This window comes from Heteronotia binoei, chromosome 6, assembly GCF_032191835.1.
Source record: "Heteronotia binoei isolate CCM8104 ecotype False Entrance Well chromosome 6, APGP_CSIRO_Hbin_v1, whole genome shotgun sequence".
Classification (NCBI taxonomy): domain Eukaryota; kingdom Metazoa; phylum Chordata; class Lepidosauria; order Squamata; family Gekkonidae; genus Heteronotia; species Heteronotia binoei.
In genome coordinates this window covers 79,796,324-79,821,894 of record NC_083228.1, presented here as the reverse complement: position 1 = coordinate 79,821,894, position 25,571 = coordinate 79,796,324, and the positions used below count along the sequence as shown (strand labels likewise).

At 41.0% G+C, this 25,571-nt stretch overlaps 2 protein-coding genes across 2 annotated transcripts in view; both read right to left on the bottom strand.

The window, feature by feature from the left end:
- The window catches only part of PARL (presenilin associated rhomboid like), a 530,597-nt gene that overhangs the window by 371,917 nt on the left and 133,109 nt on the right, over positions 1-25,571 (bottom strand). The window lies entirely within an intron of this gene.
- On the bottom strand, positions 1,939-20,491 carry KLHL6 (kelch like family member 6). The gene is made up of 7 exons (XM_060241897.1): positions 20,145-20,491; positions 16,396-16,561; positions 12,169-12,618; positions 5,983-6,220; positions 5,432-5,634; positions 3,670-3,883; positions 1,939-2,317 (listed from the first exon to the last, which is right to left on the bottom strand). The coding sequence occupies exons 1-7, from the start codon at positions 20,408-20,410 to the stop codon at positions 2,016-2,018; spliced, it is 1,839 nt and encodes a 612-aa protein (XP_060097880.1). The 5' UTR covers positions 20,411-20,491; the 3' UTR covers positions 1,939-2,015.

Here is a 25,571-nt window from a genome sequence, read left to right as displayed (position 1 = left end):
CTTTTTCTACTGCACATCTTACTCCCATCGGCTGGGGAGCAACAGAACAAAGTTTGACTCCAGCTTTCATGTGCATGCACACTTCTTCAGATACATTGAAGCTGTATCCAATGAAGTGTGCATGCACCTGAAAGCTTATACCGAGAATTAAACTTTGTTGGTCTTAAAGGTGCTTTGTTCTACTAAAATGTATGTATTAACCTGTCTTTCAATATTTAATGACTTTCTTCAGACCAAGTTTTGGGGATATTGAAGATCAATGCAACAAAGAAGTCCAGACAAATCATTGCTGAAGAACATTTTCAGAAATATGACATGCTGCAGTCCTTCCTGGGGTTGCATCCCTTCAAGATGCACATGGGGGGGAGGTATGTTTAAACCCTGGACTGGTGCCTGGAGGCAGTTTTGAAATGGATGTGGGCTAATAAACTGACGCTTACTCCTGACAAGAGGGAAGTGCTACCAGTGGGCTGAAGGCTTGACCTGGGATTTAAGGTATCACCATTCTGGTTAGGATTACACTCCCCTTGAAAAAACAGTTTCATAGACTGGGCATGCTCTTGGATCTGGTCCTACTGATGGATAAGCCAGTGGCAGCTGTGGCCAGGAGCACCTTTTACCAGCTTCAGCTGGTCAGCTAGCTGCAATCTTTCAGTGGCAAAAAAGATCTGGCCACTGTGGTACTTATTCTGGTTCCATCTAGATTACTGCACATAGGACTACCCTTGAGAAGTGTTCATAAACTTCAGTTGCTGCAGAGTGCTGTCACCAGGTTGACTGGAGTGGGCCGTAGGGGTCATATCACTCCAGTCTTGGGTATACGCTGGGTCCCAGTTTGCTTTTGGGCACACCAGTGCAAGTGAACTTCCCACACCAGTACACGTGGAGCCCCACAGTGGGGCACAATGGGACAAAAAGGTACCCCCAGAGCTGTTTCAACCCAGGAAAATGGCACAGAAGGGAAGGCTGTGCCACACTCCTAAGCTGAATTTGACTGCAGCATCCTTGGGAACATTCATTCCACCAATGGCATATATGTCTGTAAAAAAAACACAGTAGGTTTGGGAGAATCCAAACCCAACTTGTATCAGAGGTCACATGTATTTTGGTCCTCAGAAACTGGTGGGAAGCATCCTCTCTAGACATTCAGTAATAGACTTAAAGGTTGTAGTACTTCATCAGAAAAATGTCAAGAGGCAACTGCAGCTAGAAGCTGCAGAACTTCATATGCAGATATGCACTATCATACTTGAACTCAATAAAGACCGATCTCAAACTACCACCCCCTGCCCCCTAGTCCTCTTTGCCATTGTCCTCCACCCCATTTCTTTCATTATCATCCTGTTTCCTCAGCTAATGCTTCTCTTGTCTCTTGGACCCATTGCTTCCCTGTTTCCTATTTCCTGCACTCCTCTTCCTTTAATTGCGTTTCTATGAAAAAGAGAATCTATTTGTTTCATCTTTGGTCTAGTGAACATCATTTGAGGTACAGATGTTTTTGCCAATGCAAAATGATACATATTCAAATTGGCATCTACAACAAAAATAGAGTTTAGGTTTACAGAGCCATTTAATACTTCTGAAATACTCGCTGAATGATACTACAATAATTTGCCTGGAATATCTAGATATTAAGATAAATTAATATCTGTGCTATACAGTAGGAAACCAAATATACAAGTATTTATCTCAAGAAATGTCATACAGCCCAATATTGTCAGATCTCAGAAGCTAAGCAGGGCAGACCCTTACAAGTACTTTGATGGGAGACCTCCGAGAAATACCAGGGCTGCCGAGGCTGGCAAGTAAGCCACCTCTCTGAAATGTCAAGTCCCACTAGGGGGTTGCCAGAAGTCAGCCCATGACTTCCAGGCATGTGTGCATGCGCACACAAATACTCACAAAAGAAATATCATACCTAGCAGTATAATCTCAGCCTGTTCAAAATGTCGAGGGGAGGGGAATGAGGTATTTCATTATCATTTGTTATGCTTCTCCTGAGTCTTCTTTCCAAGTCAAACTGAGACTGCCCCAGGCACCATCTTGCGGATATACGTGTAGGACTTCCGAAGGGTGACACTTCCATGATGGGAAACTCCACGGGGGAGTACACATTCCTCCGTTAACTTCTGAGTCTCTGCATCCCAACATAACACAGTGGCAATGACTTCATTCTTCTCATCACGGCCTCCTGTGATGAATAGCTTGTTGTTGCAAGGGGCAATTCCACAGCCTGCTCGTTCATGGTTTAACTGAGTCACTAGGCACCATGTGTCTGTAAGGGGGCTATAAGAGTAGAGTGCCCTCATGGTCCCACCTGGAATGTAAAGAGAGCAAATTATTCCTTCCAGCTTCCTCCTTTAAAAACACAAAGTCTCAGTCTAATGGGTTATTGTTAGATTTCCTACCCTCTGCGACATAAAAAGAACATGACATTGTTATTCTGAACAGGACAGCCTAGGGAAGGATTTAAACACTATGGCAGAACCTTGTCTAAAATGCACACCACATAAACATCAAAAGGACACTTGGACTCTTGCACACCATTTCAGCCTCCTGGTGTATTATGAGACCTTTCCACATGTGAGACAGGTAGCAGTCTTCAAAGCATACTGAGTATGCAAGCAGATGGGGAGTTAGCCATGACAGTCTCTCAGCTTTAAAAAAGCCAGTGCTAGTTGAGATGCACCACAGTGATTAGACAGCGTCCGCCTGGTGGCTGAGGCGCAGCCTCATGTAGAGGAGAGAGTGATCACTCTACTCCTACACATGCATGGCACACCCAGGCCAATCAGATGGCTAGGAATGCACAATAGAAGAGCTGGAAGGAACTTCCTGGTGGCTATTTATTCTATTCCCGGGCCATTCTACCACAAGGTAAGAACAAGCAGGCTTTGGGGAACAGATGTGCGTGTGTGAATGCAGACATTAAATCAGGGGGTGGGGGTGGCTATGGTGGGCCAAAATGCCTGTCTGATTGTACCCTGACTCAGGACATAAAAGCAACAGTAGGCCACAAGGCATCAGCTCAATCACATGATCTTTTGTTTTTACTGTCATTTCTGATAATAACAACTCATGGTTGTTGGCACCTCTGGTTGACATATATATTACAGTCAATGCCCCCAAATGTGATGGGTGCTGACATTATAATGTGACTAATGACCCTAAACAATTTTTTTGAACACCTGAAAATAGAATGTTGACTGTCACCTGAACATGAGTGTCATTAATCATCTTTTGTGAGAGTCTGAAAGCACCAAAACATATATTTTCTAGAATTCACAAAATACACCGAGAATGATCAGAATGCATAGATTTTGGATACTTACTGTCATATACACATGACCAAGCATTTATTAGTTTCATGTCACAAAGTGGTTAATAGCATTTGGTTAGATTTAGTGGTTCTCTTCCCTGAAAAGATCCATCTTGTGATGGTTTCCAATGGAAGGTATAGTAAACAGTTGCAAAGATAATACTGATAGGTCTCTGTGTACTTTAAAATAATAACATTTTAAAATAATGTCATCAGTGCTGTCTCCTTACTTTCAAGTAGGTTTCTATAGACTAGGTTGACTTTCAACCAGAATCCTTAGCAGGATGTCCCAAGGCAATTAAAATGAACAAAATTCATCTCTGTGAGAGGAACAGAGATGTTGTACCTACCAACAATGTAGATGTGGTCGTGGAAACTTGTGGCATTGATACATTTTGCTTCTACAGGCATGGGCGATTTTAAGGTCCAGTTGTTTGTTGTTGGATCATAACACTGTGTTTTGTCAGTAGCAAGCTTCCCATTGGGTCCTCCACCAATCACATAGAGCTTCTTCTTGTAGCTGGCTGCCCCAAATGAACTCACGTTAATCATGAGCGGCGCTGCCTACAAAACAATTCAGGATCACACTCATATCATGTAGATTATTTTTTTTTAAGGGCAAATGGAGAGAATGGTGGTAAACAAGAATGGTATACAGCTAAGATTAGGACTGAAATAATACTATGATAAATTTGTGCTGGTGGTATGTCTTATAGAAGGAATATGGCAGATAGAAATAGCAGTAAGAGCAGAGCATAAACAGAGGTGAACATTGTCAGTATACAACTAGCAGTGATGTCACACAAGTCAATTATATTAAAGGGGAACAAAAAGAAATAAAAGATGACAAAATAGAAATCTGGAAGGAGTTTCTTAAGTGAGTGAGAGACATCAAAAGAAAAGTGAGTTTCTTGGGAAATGAAGTGGTGTGTTTGGGGCTAGTTTCTAGCACGCACATACCATGTTCTAAATTTCTTTCAGTAGTTTCTCACCAGTGGAAACTATTGGAAGTGAGTGGAAACAGGCACACTGTGTTGAATTTGTGTTCTTAATTCCATAAATCAGTGCTAAACTATAAATGTGGGAAGGAATAGCTTGGGGAAAATATAATGGGGCACAGAGCAGTGTTGGCCCTGAGCAATGCTTATTTTATTGTGTGGAGTCACTATACCATCCAAACCCAACCTGGTTTTCCTGCAACTGTCATGGAGTAAGCCTGAAAAGCTGTACAAACTATAGAAGTGTTGCCATGTGCACTATAGAGAAGGGCCACATTCAACAAGCTCAATACTAGAACCTTTGCAAGTGTATGCTACTACAACATCATGCAGGAAATGACAAAAAAGATACTTTCTGTGTTACAAAACGATATCAAAATATAATTGCAATACTTTCCATTCACAACATAGTATTACAATGTAAATTTCAGTGACAAATACCATCCGAAGCACACAATTTCACTACTGTCCATAAGATGATATCAAGTTCTTTCCAAACAATACAGTCCGACGATGCAAAACAAGTCCATTCTCGTTTCGGATCCTTATGATCCTTCCTCTGGGACTGTCTTATTGATTTTGAGTGCAGTAGTCTGATGGTGCTTTATTTCTTTACTATACACTGGTTTCAAGGCTTTCTCTAATTTATTTCATTACTAGCACCAGTCATTTCTGACTCTGGGGTGATGTCACTTTCACAACGTTTCCATGGCAGACTTTTTATGAGGTGATTTGCCATTGCCTTCCCCAGTCATTTACACTTTACCCCCAGCAAGCTGAGTACTCATTTTACTGACCTCGGAAGGATGGAAGGCTGAGTCAACCTTGAGCCAGCTAACTGAATCCAGCTTCCGCCAGGATCAAACTCAGGTTGTGAGCAGAGCTTGGACTGCAGTACTGCAGCTTACCACTCTATTCTGTACATGCATATATAATGATAGCTAAGTCAGATAGAAATATGCATCATCTTGCTAATTCTGCATTTGTATAATAGATACAGGGAATGCAAAAGGCATTTTTAATGTTGTGTGTAAATATCATGCTTAATAGCATACAGTGTTTATGTTAATTGGTTTCTTGTTTCTCCATTACTGCAAGTATATCCATACTTTACCTCTGCCCAGCAGTTGTGAAAAGAATCATATGTTTCTACACTGTTGATCCTTTGTATGCCATCAAAGCCACCAATCACATATACTTTGCCACCCAGCACAGCCATTTTGTGTCTCCATCTTCCAACATTCAAATATTCAATTTGTATCCACTTGTTGATGGAAGAATTATACTTCCATACTTCATGCTGTGTTTCTTTCCCCCCTGAAATGAATAGAATACACCAAACTGATGTCAACCTTTCAGAATTTTTCTAAGGACTTTTTCTGATTATTATAATAAAATATCACTCAGTATACCTCTCCTAGAGCACTTGGGTGTGACTAATGAGATCTCATTGGAATCCTGACAATTTTGTCATTAACTTTTTATAATTTTTTATAAATACATTTACTCTACATCACCACTGCCTAGATAATGAAGATAAGTACTTGTTTATGGGAAGCATTGAAGTGATCACATCAAACTGAGTCAAAATATACAATTTCTGAAATATGCTGTAACTATTTCTCCTCTCTCATTTATTTCTACAGACATTACCACAATTCTTACCTGATATATAGACCTCATTTTTTAATGTAATACAGGCAAACTCTACCCATTTTTTATTCTCAGTCTCCATTTCTTGTTCCGTGTTGGGTAGTTTTGCCACTTCCAAACGGCTGCGCCTCAAGGGATCAAGGCAAGTAACTTCAGCTACAAATTTTTCATCCTTTGTGCATCCACCTATGATCATAAACACCTCTGACTGGAATTCATGCATCCTAGGCTTTGTTCTTTCTGAAATGATCTACATAAAAACAAGAATTAATACTTTATACTTCAGCATTACCAGCACAAAAATCTTTTTCCCCAGTACTGATCCCATCAAGCTTTGTTTATTTCATGCTTTCCAGCTATTTTTGAGGAATCGTGTTTTCAAAGAAATGCACCTATTTTTAAAAAAGAAATTATGTGCCATAGTACAGCAATTCCTAGCTCTATCAACCTCCCAGAGCAAATAAATAGTTCATCGCTAAAAAAAAGTTTGTTCTGGATTTTGTTTTGTAAAAAAAAGTTTGTTCTACCATGATTTTTCCATGTAGACTCAAATCATTGGTCCATTTTGTCAGGCACCACAAAGGCTTGAAGGCAAAACATAGGGCCACCAGCTCCAGAGCTCAGCTATCTGCCCTTGGAGAGAACTGGCAGCCCAGTCTCTTCTACACCATTAAATGCTTAAGATGGTCAGCTGAAGGAGTACCCCTGAATGGGGGAAGGGAATTCAGTGAAAGCTGCTGAGAGCAGCTGACTGAAGGGTTCAATTCAGGCTGTGATAATCTTGGCTTTTGACCACTGTCTGTTTTTACCTAGTGACTTGCTCTGCCTTGATCTGCCTTATGTATTACTGGTACAGTGGCCAATTCTGGCTGGGGAAATTCCTAGAGACTTGGGGATGGTACCTGGGAAGGTCAGAATTTGCGGAGGAGGGAGGGAATTCAGCTGTGATGTGATACCATAGAGTCTGAAGGTGCTGTTTCCTAGGGGAACTGATCTCTATAGCATAGAGATCAGTTGTAATTCTAGAACTCCAGGCCTCTCCTGGAGGTTTGGTGTCACAACAAGTGAGAAACACGGAAGGAAGTGAAAAAACAAGGAAAAGCCCCCATGTAAACAATACAACGAGAAGTCTATATCAAACTCATGCACACTTTTAACTGGATGTGATAGAGACAGAACTTTTGTGTGAAGTATGTGCTCTACCACTGAGCACATCTTGATACCTCTTACATTTTTCTGCACATGGAAGCACTCATGGAGCACAATGAAAGAGCCACTTCAAGTAGAAGGATCTAGAGATGGTGATGATCTTTGAGTGTCATTACTAAATGCACTCTTGTTGAAGTAGAAGTGTCTCTTTGATGTCTTTCTCAATTGTGAAATGTCATCACTGTCTATTCTGCACTAGACCTTTAATCCTGGTTCAGCCCTGTCCCAAACTTTTTTTCTACACTAGAGTCAAAGAATCATAAACTCATCGAGTCGGTTTCTGTGATTCCATGACTCAAGTGTAGAATGTCAGTGTGGGAACCAGGATTAAAGGTCTAGTGTTGTTTATGTTTATTTAAATTTGTTTTATTTATGATAAAACAACTTTAGCTGTCCCTCATTTTGGAGTACAGAGATCAGAGGGATTTATCACACATAGAGGCACACATTCCAGGCTTCTTGTACTCCTTTGTGATAGCATCAAAACAGAATCATCTGCGCTGAAAGTTTCATAGAAATAAAACACAGGGAAACTTGCCTCTGAAAAAGAAGCAAACTTTGCCGGTCTCTGGAATCAGGACTGGTTATTTCAGTTCTTTGAATCAGAATCTATCAACCTATTAATCATGGACGCTATTCACTTCTTTAGAGAACTATACGGGAAGAAGTTGAACAAACAAGTTTCACCTTTAAGACCAACAAATTTTTATTTAGCTTTCGTGTGTTCTTAAGCACCCTTCATCAGACGAGGAATCCAGCACAGTGAGCAAAGCCATACATAGCTGAGCAGAGCCATACATAGCTGGTAGGCGGTGGCCCAGAATGCAACATGGTACAGATTTAAGATCCAATGACAATGAAGTAAAATTATATGGTAGGCAGTGGTTTAGAATGTAAAATGGTACAATGACAGAATAGTAAAATTAACAAATTGAGCAAACCTTTGATCTGAGTAGCATGAGCATGCGAAAGCAACAAAACAGTAGTATGTCAAAATGTGAGATTGTCTGTCAATGACAATGGGAGATAGGTTCAATATATGTAATGGGATAAGCAACCAAAGTCCCTGTTTGAGTGTGTCAATACAGCTAAAAGAGAAATACATTGGATACTGATGTTCTTGTCCACCTAATTTACTTTTTAACATGTAAACATAATTCTAGTTTGCCACAGGAAAAAGGAATACAATAAAATATAGTGAAAATGGATAAAGCATATGTAATGAGATATACAGCCAACATCCCTATTTTGAGTATGTCAATGCAAATAATTATACTGTTACACAATTCTAAAAGAGAAACACATTGGAATACTGTGGATGTATAGCTATACTCACTGAGAGTGGGTTTAGCATCTGTAATGAGATAAAAAACCAATATCCCTGTTCAGTCCTGGGAAGGTGTTTGTTCCAAGTTTCATAATAATTTGTAATTCAGCAATTTCTCTCTCCATTCTGTTCTTGAAGTTGCTTTGCAATAAAACAGATACCTTGAGGTCACCCATTGAATGCTTTGGAAGGTTAAAGTGCTCTCCCATAGATTCTGTGATTCCTAATGTCAGATTTGTGTCCATTTATCCTTTGGCGTAGGGTTTGTCCTGTTTGCCCTATGTAGAGAACTGAAGGGTATTGTTGGCATTTAATGGCATATATAATGTTGGAAGATGAACAAGTGAATGAGCCTGAGATGGTATAGTTAATGTTGTTAGGCCCAGTGATTGTGTTGTCTGGGTGTATGTGGCAGCAAAGTTGGCACTTGGGTTTTTTGCAAGCTCTGGTACCAGTGTCCATGCTCAAATGAGATGCTGTATTGTTGTGGGTGAGGAGTTGTTTGAGCTTGAGAGGCTGTTTGTGTGCAAGAAAAGGTTTACTCCCCAGTGCTTTTGAAAGAGAGCTGTCACTGTCCAAAAGAGGTTGTAAGTTGTTGATGATAAATTGAACTGTTTTAAGTTGAGAGTTGTGTGTGACCACTAGAGGTATTCTGTTATTTTCTCTTTTGGGTCTGTCTTGTAACAGGTTTTCTCTGGGTATCATTCTGGCTTTGTTGATCTGTGTCCTGACTTCATCAGGTGGGTACTTCAGTTCCAAAAGGGTTTGTTGTAGATCTCTCAGGTGAGAATCTCTGTCACCGGGATTGGAGCAAATGCAGCTGTAGCATAGAGCCTGGCTGTATACAATGGATCATTTGGTGTGTTTGGGGTGTTAACTGGAGGCATGCAGGTATATTTATTGGTCAGTAGGTTTCCGGTATAAAGTGGTGTCAATGCGTCCATTGTTTAGTTTTACAGTGGTGTCCAGAAAATGTATTTCTTGCATAGACTGGTTCATTGTCAGGTTGATGGTAGGATGAAAGTCATTGAAAGCCTGATGGAATGCGTCCAGGGCTTCTTTACCATGTGTCCAGACCATAAAGATGTCATCAATGTAACGAAGGTATAAGGTAGATTTGAGTGGGTGGGAGTCTAGGAAGCGCTGCTCCAAGTCAGCCATAAAGATGTTAGCATATTGTGGGGCCATGCGGGTGCCCATGGCTGTACCATTGATCTGTAGGAAAAGTTCATTGCCAAATTTGAAGTAGTTATGGGTGAGAACAAAATGGCACAGTCAGCTATGTTTTTATCAGAGATTATATTACTTACAGCTTGTAATGCATCTCGGTGTGAGATGTTGGTATACAAACATTCCACATCCATGGAGGCTAAGATAGTATTCTCTGGAGGGTTGTTCAAAGAGGGACGGTGGCTCAGTGGTAGAGCATCTGCTTGGTAAGCAGAAGGTCCCAGGTTCAATCCCTGGCATCTCCCAAAAAGAGTCCAGGCAAATAGGTGTGAAAAACCTCAGCCTGAGACCCTGGAGAGCCGCTGCCAGTCTGAGTAGACAATACTGACTTTGATGGACCGAGGGTCTGATTCAGTATAAGGCAGCTTCATATGTTCATATGTAAAGATTGTATTTTCCTCAGAAAATCTGTAGTGTCATAAACATAACTGGGGGCACTGTTGGCATAGGGTCTTAGAATAGAGTCCATATATCCAGATACCACCTCAGTGATAGTGCCTATCCCCAACACAATGGGACGTCCCGGGTGACCTGGTTTATATATTTTGGGTAGAAGATAAAAAGTACCTGGTCGAGGTTCCTGTGATGTGTCTGACAGGATCTGTTCCTGAATGCTCAGTGGTAATTCTTTTGCAATCTTGTTCAATTCTTTTTGTATTCCTGTGTGGGGTCTGAGTCCAGTGGTTTGTAAAATGAAGTATTTGAGAGTTGTCTTTGGGCCTCCTTGATGAAGTCTGATGTGTTCATGATGACAACACAATATGCTAACATCTTTATGGCTGACTTGAATTCATAGCTCCAATACAAGCACAGTCTTTTGAATTTAATAGGCCTCCTGTGAATATAAACTCTGCTGAGCTTCAGAATTCACTAGAACAACTTATGCAGTCTCTGGGACCTCACCCAGTTCTGATGCTTTTTAATCTGGATGGCTACCCGGAAACCTCTTCTCTGCCTATTCCCTGCTGCCACCTTTCTTTAGATCTGCTCCTCTTTGACTTTACTCAACACCCAGTGGGCTCTGGGTTGGAATGCACAAGATTCAACTTCTATATAATAGAATCACTAACACAAGTAAATGTCAAAGCTAAGTCAAGTGTACAGTATTGACACAGTCTCCAACAAGCCTCAGGGTCTGTTCCTGTTCTCAGATTGCAACTGGAAAAATGTGTCAGTTGCTTACCCGCTGCACTGCAGACCAACACGATAAAAAGCACCACTTCAGCAAAGACTGAAGCAGATCACTGAAGAGTCATATCCAGTGAATGCAGTACACTGAAAGCCAGTTGAGGCTAATGCCTCTATAGAGTATCCTTATAGCAAACAATAAGTGTGCAATGCAAAAGTCCTTAATCCGCTACAGGAGTGGCAAAGCTATCCATCTACCATGCAGACTGTAAAACTACCATATAGGATCAACTGAAAAAGGAGCATAAACAAATGTGACTTTTCTTTTCATGTAATATTTTTTCCTCTGTACAAAACTATTCAGAGCAAACATGGTTCTCAGAAAGAGAGCTCTTGTTCCTCATTTTCTTAATTTGCAAGCTTTAGGACCTCTAAGCCATTGTTGTAATTTGCTGTACAGTTTTGGAGAGTTCATATATTTAGCTCCATCATTGCCCAGAATAGTTTATGCTAAATAATTAGAGATCCTCTTCACTGAGGAAGAAACATATGAGCCTGCAAATTCCAGTAACCTTATATTATCCCTCTCATATGCTATGCTCATCATCATACAACTTGGTGGTGGTGCCAGGCGCATGGGAGGTCTGCTTGGCTCCCACCAAGACAAGGCCTTTTCCACCTTGACCCCATCCTGGTGGAATGCCTTGCCAAATGAGGTTTGAGACCTTCTGAGCTTCTGCGGGGCTTTCAAGTAAGTCTTGCCTTCTCCTGATCTTGTTCTGTTGGCCCTCCTGGAACTTACCCACTTATTTATATTTTATTACTTATGAATGACCACCGTCTGATTTTATTATATTATATTATGCATTTTATATCCAGTTATTGTTTTATTATTGTAGCCTACCCTGAGCATTTGGAAAAGGGCGGAATAGAAATCTAATAAATAAATTTTTAAAAAATTAAAAGAGCACCACTGTAAAAAAGCCATGACGGAGCAAGACACCCATGTGGAAACAGTCAGAGATCAGTTGAGATTGATATCATGTTCCACTGTACATGTATTGAATGTTTATAAGAATTACTCAATGTATATATAAAGAAAAATCAACACTGTACACAAATTGTACATTCACTCATTCTAACTTGTGAACAGGGCTCAAGTGCAGACTGTACATATGAAAAGGGCTTCTGTAACAAGCAGGAACAAGGAACACTGAAACAAGAGGGCTGCAGAACAAATAGCATTAGATGACTCACACTGCTCAGAAAGTTAACAGTCTGAAGTTACTAACTTTTTTACTCACCTCATTCCCTGAAAGGTGGTACATCCTGGCTTCTTGAAGCAGAGGAAAGACATCAGGGCACTGCCTGATGAGTGGATCTGCTTCTACAGTCTCTACAAAATACCAAGGATCCAGAAGGGGCAAGCGGACGTTCTCAAGGACATGAGGCAGGAAAGGAAGCCTTTCTGGCATTTTGTAACGAATCCAGTTTATAACTGTTTCAAACACCTCGGCTTCTTCAGTGACACAGAGGTTATCACTCTTTAGCACGTTGTCTAAGACATCCAAGGGCAACTCTAAGAATTCATCACCATTTAGTACTTGAGTGAAATTCTGAATAATGTACCTCTCGACCTGCTGCTTCAAGTTATCCAAGGAATGAACATCAGCCAGTCTTAAAATTCCAACACAGTTTTCTGGATTGAGAGCACCATTAAGGAAGTTTGAACAAGCTTCTACCATTCGCAAAAACTACAAGCATAAAAGGAAACACATTAAGTTACTATGCAAACACTGCTATGTTAGTTAATATACTCAGTAGCTCTTAGAGGAAACAGTGGCACTAGTAGAAGTATTTAAAAACAGCATCCTGCATAGGTACCCAATGTAGGATTGCCAGGTCCGACTCAGGAAATATCTAGGGACTTTGTGGGTGGAGCCAGGAGCAAGATTGTGACAAGCACAATTGAACTCTGTTCTGGCCATCACATTTAAAGGGATCGCACTCCTGTTAAAAGCCTTCCCTTCATTGGAAATAATGGAGGATGGGGGCACTTTCTTTGGTTAGACCCCCTGGTCCAATTGTTTTGTAACTTGGGAGATGTTTTGAAGAGAAGCACCAGATGCTATGCTGAAAATTTAGTGTCTCTACCTCAAACAACAGCTTCCCTCAGAGCCCCAGATACCCACAGATCAATTCTCCATTATTCCCTAAGGGGACCAGTCTTCATAGGATATAATTGAGAGCCCAGCAGACATTTAATACCCACACCCTGCTTTTTGATGACCCTGAAGTGGGAGGAGGGCCTCCAAACCGGGATTCTTTGCCCCCAACTGGGGATTGGCAACTCAATGTGGCACGCAGAAAAGGTCATAACCTAGAAGACAAAGAAAGGATAGCAGATCTTATATGGAAAGGAGAAGCCAGCCAACAAACCCTCAGAATATGAAAGGGGGCAATTAAGAAGTCAAAGGGGAACTGGAACAAGAGGAGAAAGAAAAGCAGAAGAAGCCAAGCACAACTGACATTGGAAGTTCTGTTTACACAACCATCTGCGTACATGGAGGCTGTGTAGAAAGCTTGCACACCATCATGCCAAGACCCATCCCATGAACAGATTTTATTTTCCTATGTGTCACTGGAAAATCAATTTTCAAATCTTTGCAGTAGTGATGTCAAATATCTAACCTTGCTTCTTGAATTGGTAATTTCCCAAGCAGTGAGTTCTAGTAATATTTTACCTGTATTGGAGACAGCTCTGGAGACTTACAGGCATTTGTCCCAGCTCACCAGTTATGAACAGGGAGCTAATCATTAGCTTCTACCATAGAGTTTTTGCCCCAAAACCAGAGCATTGCCCCCAGTGCCCCTAGGTCACTTTCTGCCTAGGTCACATAGGCACATCCCTTTGGGTGGGTAATTCTCCTCTGCTGGCCAGCTGGTTAGTTGTGGAAAGATGGGGCCTGGCAGTGGGAAACACCCACCCCACCAAGGGTCTGGCATCCCTTCTCTTGGCATTGACACTTACAGTGGTGGCCCATAAAAGCTTACACAAGACAGGGCATGCTTTGACCTGGTTTTTAGGAGAATAGAATCATATCTGCCAAGTTTTTTCAAGTATTCACCCAATATTTCCAGGTTGTTATTAGCAGTACAGAAGTTTCACTCTAAATTTTGATGGAACACATAAACATTGCATTTTGTTGCTGTTTTTACTGCACACATCCTTCAAATTTGCTATGTATGACATGGGAAAAAATAATTAAAATGAAAAGGGAGAAGTGAAAAATAGAAATGCCATTTTAAAAGTTTAAATAAATTTAATAATAATAATAATATTTAATTTGTATCCCGCCCTCCCCGCCGAAGAAGGCTCAGGGCGGCTCACAACATAGGCACTTCAACAATTAAAACAATACATATTATACGTACATACATATTATAAATCAAACATTTATAAAATTAATCATCATTGTAATTAAAAAGCATTCTATGATTAGATTAATATTAAAATCTTGATGTTATACATCATACAGTTTTTCCGTGGCGACGGTACGGAAGTGTTTAGCAGGGTTGTCTGCTCAAAACCGTGTCCAGTTGACACATTTCAGGAGCTTACTAAAACTGAAAAATTACAGGCTTGGCCTATAAACCACAGTTCCTGTTTTTAACGGCCAAATGTTTAGAGAAATGAAGCTCACCCATGAGTAGTCTATATGTATCTGTAACATCAGATGTATCCGTTCCACTGTACAGACTTTCTCCTTTCTGTCCTGTTTCATAATGACCCTGCTATAATTACCATGCAGTCATGTCATGTGAGAACTATTGGTTAATGGAAATCATTTTGTTTAAGTATAGCAAAGAGCTTGTACAATTCATTTGCACTGTTGAACTGGATAAAAGGCCTACCACTTTCCTTTAAAATCATAAAAAGTTTGAAAAAAAGGTGGGAGTCTGGTTGTATGGGATAAGCAGTTTGATAAGGAACAGCTAATGTGATTACCTCTGTTGCATTACTACTGTATTTATTTATACAGTATACTATATCTTCTTAGCCTATAAACACAAAATGTTTACAAAGATGCTATAAGTCTCAAGTGATGCCTGCTCCAAAGGCAGGGTTATCAACCTCTAGCTGGAGCCTTAAAATCTTTCAGAATTACAACTAATCTTCAATCAGGGATCAAGTTACCCTGGAGAAAATGGCTGCTTAGGAGCAGGGCCGGATCTGGGGGGGGGGGGGGGCAGAGGGGGAGGTGCTTGCCCCGGGTGCCGAAGGAGGGGGGTATGGAGTCCATTATATTCTATGGGACCGTAAAATAGAATGGCTCATAAGGGGGCGCCATTTTTTAATTTCCCCCCCCCCCCTCAAAAAACATGTCGATCCGGTCCTGCTTAGGAGGGTGGACTGTATGACATTATACCCCTTCCCCAAACTCTACCCTCCACAGGTTTCACCTCAAACCTCCAGGAATTTCCCAATCCAGATTTGGCAACCCTGTAAGAAATGGAACTCACTGCAGTTTTCCTGACTGTCCTATTGGTTAGTAAAAGGGTCTTCAAGGCCCTATGCAGCCAGGGACCTGCATATCTTTGGAACTGCCTCTCGCCATAAGTTCTTTGCAGAGCATTGAACTCAGTCGATCAGCATCTCCTGGTTGTTCCTGGCCCCAAGAATGTCCAGCTAGCCTCAACAAGGGCCAGGGCTTTATCTACCCTGGCCCCAGCCTGGTGGAACAAGCTCCCTCCCAGAGATGAGGGCTCTGCGGGATATGCTACAATTCTGCAGGGCCTGCAAGATGGAGCTGTTCTGCCACCCCTCCAGATGAAGCAGCAGACATCCAAATCCATCTCAGCCTCCCTGACAATGCTGGCCAAATGGAACCACCTCAAACTGAGTATCACTCATTGTCAACCTGAACCCACCCTGATTGTATTTGCTTTGTGTTCTTAACTGAAATATGATTTAATTATCAAAATTTATATTATTATCTTTATGATTTGTAACCCAAACTAAATAAATAAATAAAATTAACTGAATCTGGAGAGCCAGTTTGGTGTAGTGGTTAAGTGCACGGGCTCTTATCTGGGAGAACCGGGTTTGATTCCCCACTCCTCCACTTGCACCTGCTGGAATGGCCTTGGGTCAGCCATAGCTCTGGCAGAGGCTGTCCTTGAAAGGGCAGGTGCTGTGAGAGCCCTCTCCAGCCCCACCCACCTCACAGGGTGTCTGTTGTGGGGGAGGGAGATAAAGGAGATTGTGAGCCACTCTGAGACTCTTCAGAGTGGAGGGCGGGATATAAATCCAATATCTTCTTCTTCTTCTTCTTCTTGAATCTGACAGAGCCTTGGGTTAGCACAGAATCAATCATCTAAAGATAAAATGGTATTTCAGTTTCTGAAAATCTTGGCCATAATCACCATTTGATTTATAGCACTATACCAGGATGGTTAAACAATACTCAGGTGAATTTGAGCCTGATGGTATTTGCATTTTTTATGCACTAGAAGTATTCTTTACTAACCTGGAAAAGGCTGGCGGCTTCCAAGACTTTCTGCACATTTTCCTTTGTGATCAGCACTTTGCTTGTGTAAGTGTAATCCAACAGAATCTGCATTGTCTCTGCATCTACTCCCTTTATTACTATGTCATCCTCATGCTTTTCTTTTAGATCATTGCAAAACATCGCCCTGTGAAGGGAAAGGGGGCAGTTTGTTACAGTAAATCAAAAAAGGCCAGTCATTTTTAAATAGACACTAAAAACAATAGTTATGCCTCACAGACTCACAGCACATCATGCAGCCTTTACAGTAACTCCATGGTGAACCAGTATTATGACATCTCCACATTACAGATAGGGCTAAGCCACAGTGGCATGCCTAAGGTTGCCACCCTCCTCAGGTTCCACCCCAAAATCTCCAGGCATTTCCCAACCCAGAGCTGGCAGCCTTACTGCTTGAGATAGTACTACAAGTCAGTTCACGTAGTGAGATCTTGTTTGAACTCACTGAACTAGCTTCTAGTTTCACAAAGATTGGACTAGGGAGTCTAATTCTATGAGCCCCGAAAGAAAGTTCCCCCATCCTTCATTATTTCCAATGGAGAGAAGGCATTTAAAAGTTCCTTTAAATATGATGGCCAGAACTCCCTTTGGAGTTCAGTTATGCTTGTCACAACCTTTCTCCTGTCTCCACCGTCGAAGTCCCCAGCAATTTCTTGAGTTGGACCTGGCAACCCTAAATAGAATCAATAAATTAATCAGTAAGCAACAGAGAGACTGCAAAATAGGTGTCATATGCTTACTTCACCTTTTTTTTGGAGGGCGACATCAAGTCACAGCTGACTTATGGCAACCCCATAAAGTTTTTAAGACAAGAAACTTTGCCATTGGCTGCCTCCATATAATCTAGTTCCTGATAACAAGGTTGTACATCAGCTGGAGTTTGTGAAGCTGCAGTCAGACAAGCACTTTGATCTGAAGTAATTGCTCTTCTCTTCCACATTTAAAGTGCACAATCAGACAGCAACATTGGCCTCCCATTCACCAGTTGTTGGCACTCCGTTTTGACCTTCCTTTGAAGTGGAGTTATTAGACACCAGAGAAAGTCTGGTCAGTACTTTCATGCTCTGACTACAGCCTGGGTTGTCTTTGAGGGCAGACCCATGTAGAGTGCTTTACAAAAGTCTGTCCGTGAGGTTACTGAATCCATGTGGCCAGATATGACTGGTCAAGGAACGGAGTCCTCCTCTGAGCTAAATGAAGATGGCAGAAAGCATTTTTTGGCTGCTGAGTTAAATTGAAGAGCATGAAATTGGGTCCAATATGACTCCTTAGCTCTTAACTGATTCAAGGAGGGTCAGTTGAATGCTATCATATGTGGGAAGCTCAGTGCCCTCCAAGACCTTAGCCTTCCAACAAGCATCAACTCTGTCTCATCAGGATTCAGTTTCAGCTTGTTCACCTTTAACCATTTAATCACAGCAGTCTCAGTGCTGGATTGTTTGGATGATGAAATATATAGCTGGGTGTCATCAACATATTGATGGCACACAGCTCCATTACTACAAATTATTACTCCTAAAGCTTTACACAGAAACAGCATGGGAGATAAGACTGAGCCTTGAGGTATCCCACAGGATATAACACACTGATGAAAACTGTTCTCCAACAGCAGCCCTATGAGTCTAATCGCTACGGAAAGATTTAAACCAGTCCAAACCAAATCCTCTGACTTCTACCTTCCAACATCTTGACAAGATGGCATTGTCCACAATATCAATGGCAGCAGATAAATCAAATAAGAGGTACAAGAAGGCACAGCCTTGTCCACCTTAAAACAGAGATCAGCTAAAGCCACCAGCACCACCTCCATTCCTGATTTGAACAGATGAGTCATCCAATAAGACCTGTCCTGCAACCACTGTTAAAATCACTTTGCCCTAAATGAACAAATAAGAGACTGATAGCAATTGGCCACAGCATTTTTCTCTCTATTTATAGTATTTATTTATTTGTATTCTGCCCTTCCCACAAGCAGGCTCAGGGGGGTTCCATCACAGAGTACAACATTAAAATCATGTTTACAGATTAAAATACACCTAAAATGTTTAGAACAGCTGTAGTGGACAGATGACCACCTCTTTTAATAACTGAGGAAAGATGCCCTGAGTAATTGCTTTCTAATGAACATCAGGGGTTCAGTGATTTGATCCTTACAACATTTCAGCAATCAGAATGGACAGGGTTCTAAAGTATAGGTGGTGACCTTCACAAATAACAAGATCCTGTGGACATCCTCCATGGTAACTAAATGAAAGTGATCCATAAATGGACCAGCTGATGCATTGATCACTCCTGCTGACAGATCTATATTACAACTGGCATCCAAATCCAAAAATATTTGAGAGATTTTATTGGCCAAAAAAAGAAGACTTTGCAAAAGTGTAACAAGTAATCACCATGTCCTGAGAATTTTATGACTCAGACCTTAGCAAGTGAGCAGGTTAAACAACTGAATGGGTAATGAACTAATTGATGTGATGGTAGTGGAGAATTAAGTTCTCTTTGCTGCCATCAGTGCTGCCTCATATACCTTCCAATGAGTTGTATAGTGCAATCTGTTAGATTCACTCAAATTTTTCCACCAGCAGCTTTCTGGATGATGATGTTTTTCTGTCTTCTTCAAGTCACCCAACTTCATGGTAAACCAAGGGGGCTGGACTCTGCTTTGAGGGTGGGAGAGGGCAATGGAGAGGAGGGCAAGCCTTTCAGCAGTTCCAGGACCAGGAGCTTTGACCTGATCTCAATCTGGGATCCTAAATTAGACCATCCGCTAGGGCTCAGTGCCAAAGATTTATCCTTTTTATGTTATGTTGTCACAATTTTCATTGACTGGAATTGACTGGGAATTTTCAGTACAATTAGTGATGTGGTAACAGAACATTTGTCTTTCTCAGTACATCAGTTCATTTTTTTCAATTAGAAAAATATGTTGTTTCAAAGGCATCCCTTTGAGATATAAATGTACATATTTCCATTTCTCAAATAATTTTTCAAAAATGTTAGAATGGTAACATATAGGACCCTGAATCAGTGCTGGATTAAACCCTGTGGAGGCCCCTAGGCAGTCAAAATCTCGGTGGGCCCCTCGCTAATTATTTCCGAGTCAGAGGACCTGCCCTGCTGCTGGCAGCCCCCGCTGCAACCTGCAGACCTGTTCTCAAAAGCCCCTTTGACAAAGTTCCAGGGGAGAAGCAGAGAGAGACAAACTTGGCAATGACGCCAGCAGCAGCCAGACCATGCAAGTCAGGCAAAGAGCGGCTCAGTTACTGGCTGCACATGCAGGCTGGGAGCGCTGCAAGCAGGGGGGGAAACGGGGTGTGTGGAAGCTGGCTCATGGCCCTTAAAGACGTGGGGGCCCAAATTACGCCTGCTTTGCCTAATTGTTAATCTGGCCTTGCCCTGGATACGGTTCTTCCCATCCTTGATGATTTTACACAGCACATTGCCTCCCACCTTTAAACAGTTTAAATTTTAAAAAGTCATCCATCTTCCACACATGAAACCATTAATACTCCCATAACCTTGTAAAGTAGATGGTTATAAGATCTGAAGTTTGGCTATAAACTTGTTCTGTAATACCACCTATCTATGGACTTGGGTAACCTATATAAGTTGATAGAAATCAATGTGGGAAATTTTCATTCCCATCTGAATTACCTAATTTTCAGAATTTGCTCTTAAAGTTCCAGCTGAAATAGTAAATAACTTACCTAAAATAATTGCTTGCTGCTGCAAGAACCACACGGTGGCATGAGAATTTCATGTTGCCTACGCACAACGTAACATCTGTGAGAGAGTTTTCCAGCCGGAGGTTCTCCAACCCACTTTGCAGCAACATGGATAAGCCTGTATCATCAAATTTAACTCTCTCATTGTTGTAGAATTCCACAAGTTCCCCCATGTTTCTGGAATATTCATTTTCCAAAGGCGCAGGAGGCTCGTCCTCTTCCACGTTCTTCTTCAGCATGTCACCCATCGTTCGATCAGCAGCATGTCATGCTATTAACACTTCAGTCTAAGATGGTTCCTGAGCTTTAGACAAGTCACTCTGCAGAGTAAGAAGGATTTCCTGTTTTGGCCTCTCCATTTATCTACATCTGTCACACGCACATAACAGGAAGCCTTGCACTTTCCTATCCTGTTATCATAAACTGTTGGGTTCTAGCTTTATTTCAAATTATTCACACTTCAAGCAGTTTCAGTGTGTCTAGAGAAGATGACAATGAATAAGACAACTATAAGTAATACCAAAGTCCTCTGAAACTGCTCTAAAATCAAGTTTCTACAATAGGACTGCAGACGTTTATCCAGATATAGCACCACAGAGACATCAAGCTTTTTTCACTATGAGCATTGAGAGCTGTTTCAAAGGAACATATGGAATGAAAATAACCAATCTTTGGGTTTAAAATGCTTTATAATGTAATAACTGGTAATTGCCTTAGTGTTGTTGTTGAAAAGTGTTGTTGAAAAGTGTTGTTGTTAGTGAATATTAACAGTGTCATTTTTCAAATGTTTGTAGTGACTGAAATAGGACTTTTTTCTGGGGGAATTGGTAGAATGGAGTTCTGGAACCTCTTAGTGGAAACAAAATTTTCAAACAAATGTCTGCATTTGTGAAGTGCACAGACAATTTCAATAATTTATATAAGGTAGGGTTGCCAAGTCTGGCTCAAGAAATATCTGGGGACTTTAGGGGTGGAGCCAGGAGCAATGGTGTGACAAGCACAGTTGAACTCCAAAGGAAGTTCTGGCCATCACATTTAAAGACAACGCTCTTTTTAAATGCCTTCCCTCCATTTGGAATAATGAAGGATAGGGGCACCTTCTTTTAGGGCTCATAGAATTGGACCCCCGGTCCAATCTTTTTTAAACTTGGGGAGAGTTTTGAGGAGAGGTATCTGATGCTACTCTGAAAATGTGGTGCCTCTATCTCAAAAAACAGCCACTCCAGAGCCCCAGGTACTCACAGATCAGTTCTCCATTATACCCTTTAGAAATCGGTCTCCATAGGGAATAATGGAGTGCCCAGCAGACATTTCCCTCCCCCCCACCCACTTTCTGATGACCCTGAAGTGGGGTGAGGGCCTTCAAACCGGGGATCCCCTGCCCCCACGTGGGTATTAGAATATAATCCGAGAGAGGTCACTATAATGGATAACACAACAAAAAATGCAAGCTAGTGACCAATTTACTAAGAAGTATATAGAAATCAGTCCAAATGTCCAAAACTTGTATATTCAAAGTAGTGTGGTGACAAGCCAATCGATTAAGTACTTGTTTCTTTCCAGTCATCATCAGACCTGGGACCAATATTGATTCAATTATATAGATTTTTTATACAATTTTCAAAAAAGAAGAAGCCACATACTGAGCTGTAGCCGAGGTGAAATTGCTGCTGGAGACGCTCTGCATCCCTCTTTTTTGAAAATTGTGTAAAAAATCTATATAATTGAATCAATATTGGTCCCAGGTCTGATGAAGACTGGAAAGAAACAAGTACTTAATCGATTGGCTTGTCACCACACTACTTTGAGACTTGAATATACACGTTTTGGACATTTGGACTGATTTCTATATACTTCTTAGTAAATTGGTCATTAGCTTGCATTTTTTGTTGTGTTACCCACCTGGGGATTGGCAGCCCTAATATAAGGGGGTGCAGTATTTGTCTGATCTGAGCTAAGCCTTGCCATGTTGCAAATTTTGGAGTACACTTTCAAACAAAAACAAAAAAACCCCCTCTTCTCCTTTTCCCATAATGTAGAGGCTAAGGTTGAGATTATGGTGTGTGTGTATGCACAGTATGTCTACAGAAATACACACACACTACAATCCTTAGCAAATGTTAAATAAATGTTAACCATTATAGATGCAAAGTTTCTGAAGCCTGAAATGACAAACCTCCTAAAAGCACAGTCTGAAAAATTGACAGAAAAGGCAGCATTTGTATATTTGTTTATTAACTTAAATATTTCTATTCCACTTTTTTCCCCTGGTGAGGATCCAAAACACCTTACAACATTATTTGCAACATAGCAAGACCCAGCTCTTTTCCATTTTATCCTTACAACAGGGTCTGAGCCAAGGTCACTCAGCAAGCTTTGATGGCAGAATAGGAGTTTGAACCTGACCTCACCAAACTCTGTCTTTTCCAGGCACTATCACCTATATCTGCTGGCATTTGCTGAAGGTGTGTTGAAAACCCTGTCTAAGCGGGGGGTCGGGGGGGTATAACAGGGCACAGTGAAGGTGAATGCTGACTAGATTATTTGCTCTAAGCACAAACTAAAGGGATCATTTAAGTAATTACTGAGTATGTTCTGATAAATGTATTCCTATCCATGTTCCAATCCTGATTATACTTGCCTTATGGAATCATCCTTGAGTCAGTGCTTTGAAGCCAAACCTTATCAGGCACATATGCCTGGCATATAGATGCAAAATAAATATAATATTGGTTAAACCAACTAGATTTCCTGGGGGGGAAATCTGATTTACTTTGTGGGTTGATTTTCTGTTTCTTGGATTTTTACTTGTTCTGTTATGAATAGCTTCAAAATACACGTTGCTACAGGAATGGTGAGATTGAATGGTATGACCTTCTTCCTGGTATAATTGGCTATAAAATGTTATAGACAGCTAAAGGTGTCATAGTTTAACTTCCAACATGGATTTGCCAATTGCTGTTATACTATTTCATTCAACTCAAATATCCTTTTGTATATTTAACTTCCATTTTATCACTGCTCTTAGAGGAAAAATCTAAGTGAAACGGAAACAATGAAAGTAGATGAGAGTTTTGTTTTGTTCAACTGCTGACACTTTTTGGCACCTCCTAGATGGGGAATCATTTGCATGGCCACAAGCTGAAGTTTCCCCCTGCATTCTTCTCCAGCTGCTCCATCAAACAAGTATGGGGGAGATAGCACAAGGTCAGGAAGTTGCCTGATATGGGTGGACAACTAGCAAGCCTACCTAGTATACTTCTGGGACCCAGTTATCCTCTTATGTTATGCTCCTCCTGGTGGTTGGTACCTTCACCTAGAACTGTCTGTTTAGCAACAATTAGCATTAGTTCTATCCCTCTTCCCACATTCAAGAAGGCATGTAAGACTATTTTGTTCCAGAGAGCATTTTGTGAAGGGTAAGCTTTGTTTGGCCATGTTTTGATGAGAACATCACAGATGGCACATATAGAACCTGTGCTGAGCCAGCTGCACTGGCTTCCAAATCAGGTTCAAGGTTCTGGCATTGACCTTTACGGTCTTGAGCAGTCTGGGACCAACTTTTCTATGGTACCGTCTCCTCCAGTATATGCCCAGGAGAGCATTGCTCTCATTAAATAGCAATCTGCTGGAGGTCTCTGGCCCCAAGGACATCTGGCTGTCCTCAACCAGGTGAGACTCTATGCCGAATACCATCAGGGCCCTGTGGGACCTTATGCAATTCCATGGCAGAGATATTCCATCAGGCCTTTGGTTGAAGACAGCAACAGTTTTCCAACTGGTGGGCACTCTCCTTTACTCTCCAGACTTACTTGTTCCTCTTTCTCCCTGCTTTTAATGTTGATGTATTAATTTGATTTGTATACTTTGTTTTTATGTTCTGACTTTTTATTACATGTTGTACATTGCCCAGGGGTGATTCAAAAATTAATTAATTAATAATTTGTGTGTATTGGATTACAACTGAATGGTTTACGTTGTATTAGATTTAACTTCTTGTTTATGATGTTTGCATAAATACAGCTTTTACTGTTTTGTCAGTTGCCTTGAGTGGATAAAGATAAGACAAGGTACAAATATTTTAAATAAATAAATACAGATGAAAGGTGAACAACAAAGGATTAACAGTAATCCTGGCATGGTCAACAAAACTCTGTATTTGTCTGCATCTTTGACTTTTATACATTCCTCGTCTTGACTCCATGATGTTACTCAAAATGGTATGTATAGGGTTCCCAGACAGCCTCCTGTCCAGATATAGACCAGGTTCAGGCCTGCAGAACTGCTGAATTAGGTGTCCTCCAACCATACCAAAGACATTAGGGGGCCCAGCAGACATAGGAGCTATTCTTCTATTTTTGTGGAGCATAGGTCCATTAATGGCTGCTAGCCATGGTGACCAAAGAGAACCTCTATATTTAGAGGGAGCCAACCTCTGAATATCAGAAGGCAACACCAAAATAAGGCTTTGGCCTTTATGCCGTTTGTTGGCCCTCTAGGGCAACTGGTTGGGCACCATGTGAAACATGCTAAAGGCAAAGTTATATAAAGATATTTATTTGGTGTAATAATAGATTTATGAATAATATTAATGTTCAACATTATATATTTTATTATATGTAATTGTGTTAATTGTGTACCTATGGTTGTGTGTGTAAGCGGGTATAGGTGTGCATAGACTCTACTTAGCATCATTGTTTGTTTTCAAATGAACATTTCCCCTTATTTGTAGCTTTATGATTTTCTGTACTACCTTATAGGTAAGATGTTTGTGTGTTTGCTTTTTTTCTTTCCTGTGTAAACTAACAACTGCTTCAAAAATGCAAGCATAACAAAAATAATAAAAAGGAATTGCTATAAATCCATTCACAATGGCAGACCTTTCAATTCACAGACACTCTAGTGTGCACAGATCTTCAAGCTCTTATCATTGCTTATATTGTTTTTACATCTTAGTTTTGGATGCTTTGTTTTAATGGTGTGAGCTACTCCAAGTAGGAGGAGGAGAAGTGGAAGAAGGGGAAGAAGCAGAAGCTGAAGCAACAGCAGCAGCAGTAGAATAAGAAGAGTTGGTTTTATAACATGCCTTTCACTACCCAAAGGAGTCTTGAAACATCTTACAATCACCTTCTCTTGTTTTCCCCACAACAGGTACCTTGTGGGTTAGGTGGGACTGCAAGAGAGCTGAGAGAACTGTGACTGACCCAAGGTCATCCAGTTGGCTGCATGTGGAGGAGCAGGGAATCAAACCTGGTTCTCCAGATTAGACTCTGCTGCTCTTACCCACTGCACCAAACTGGCTCTCAAACTAACAAGCGATATACACCTAAAGTGATACACACATGCACATCAGTGCCAAAGTCCATCTCAAGCATTTTCTCTCTTCATTAGATTAACACACTTAAAAAC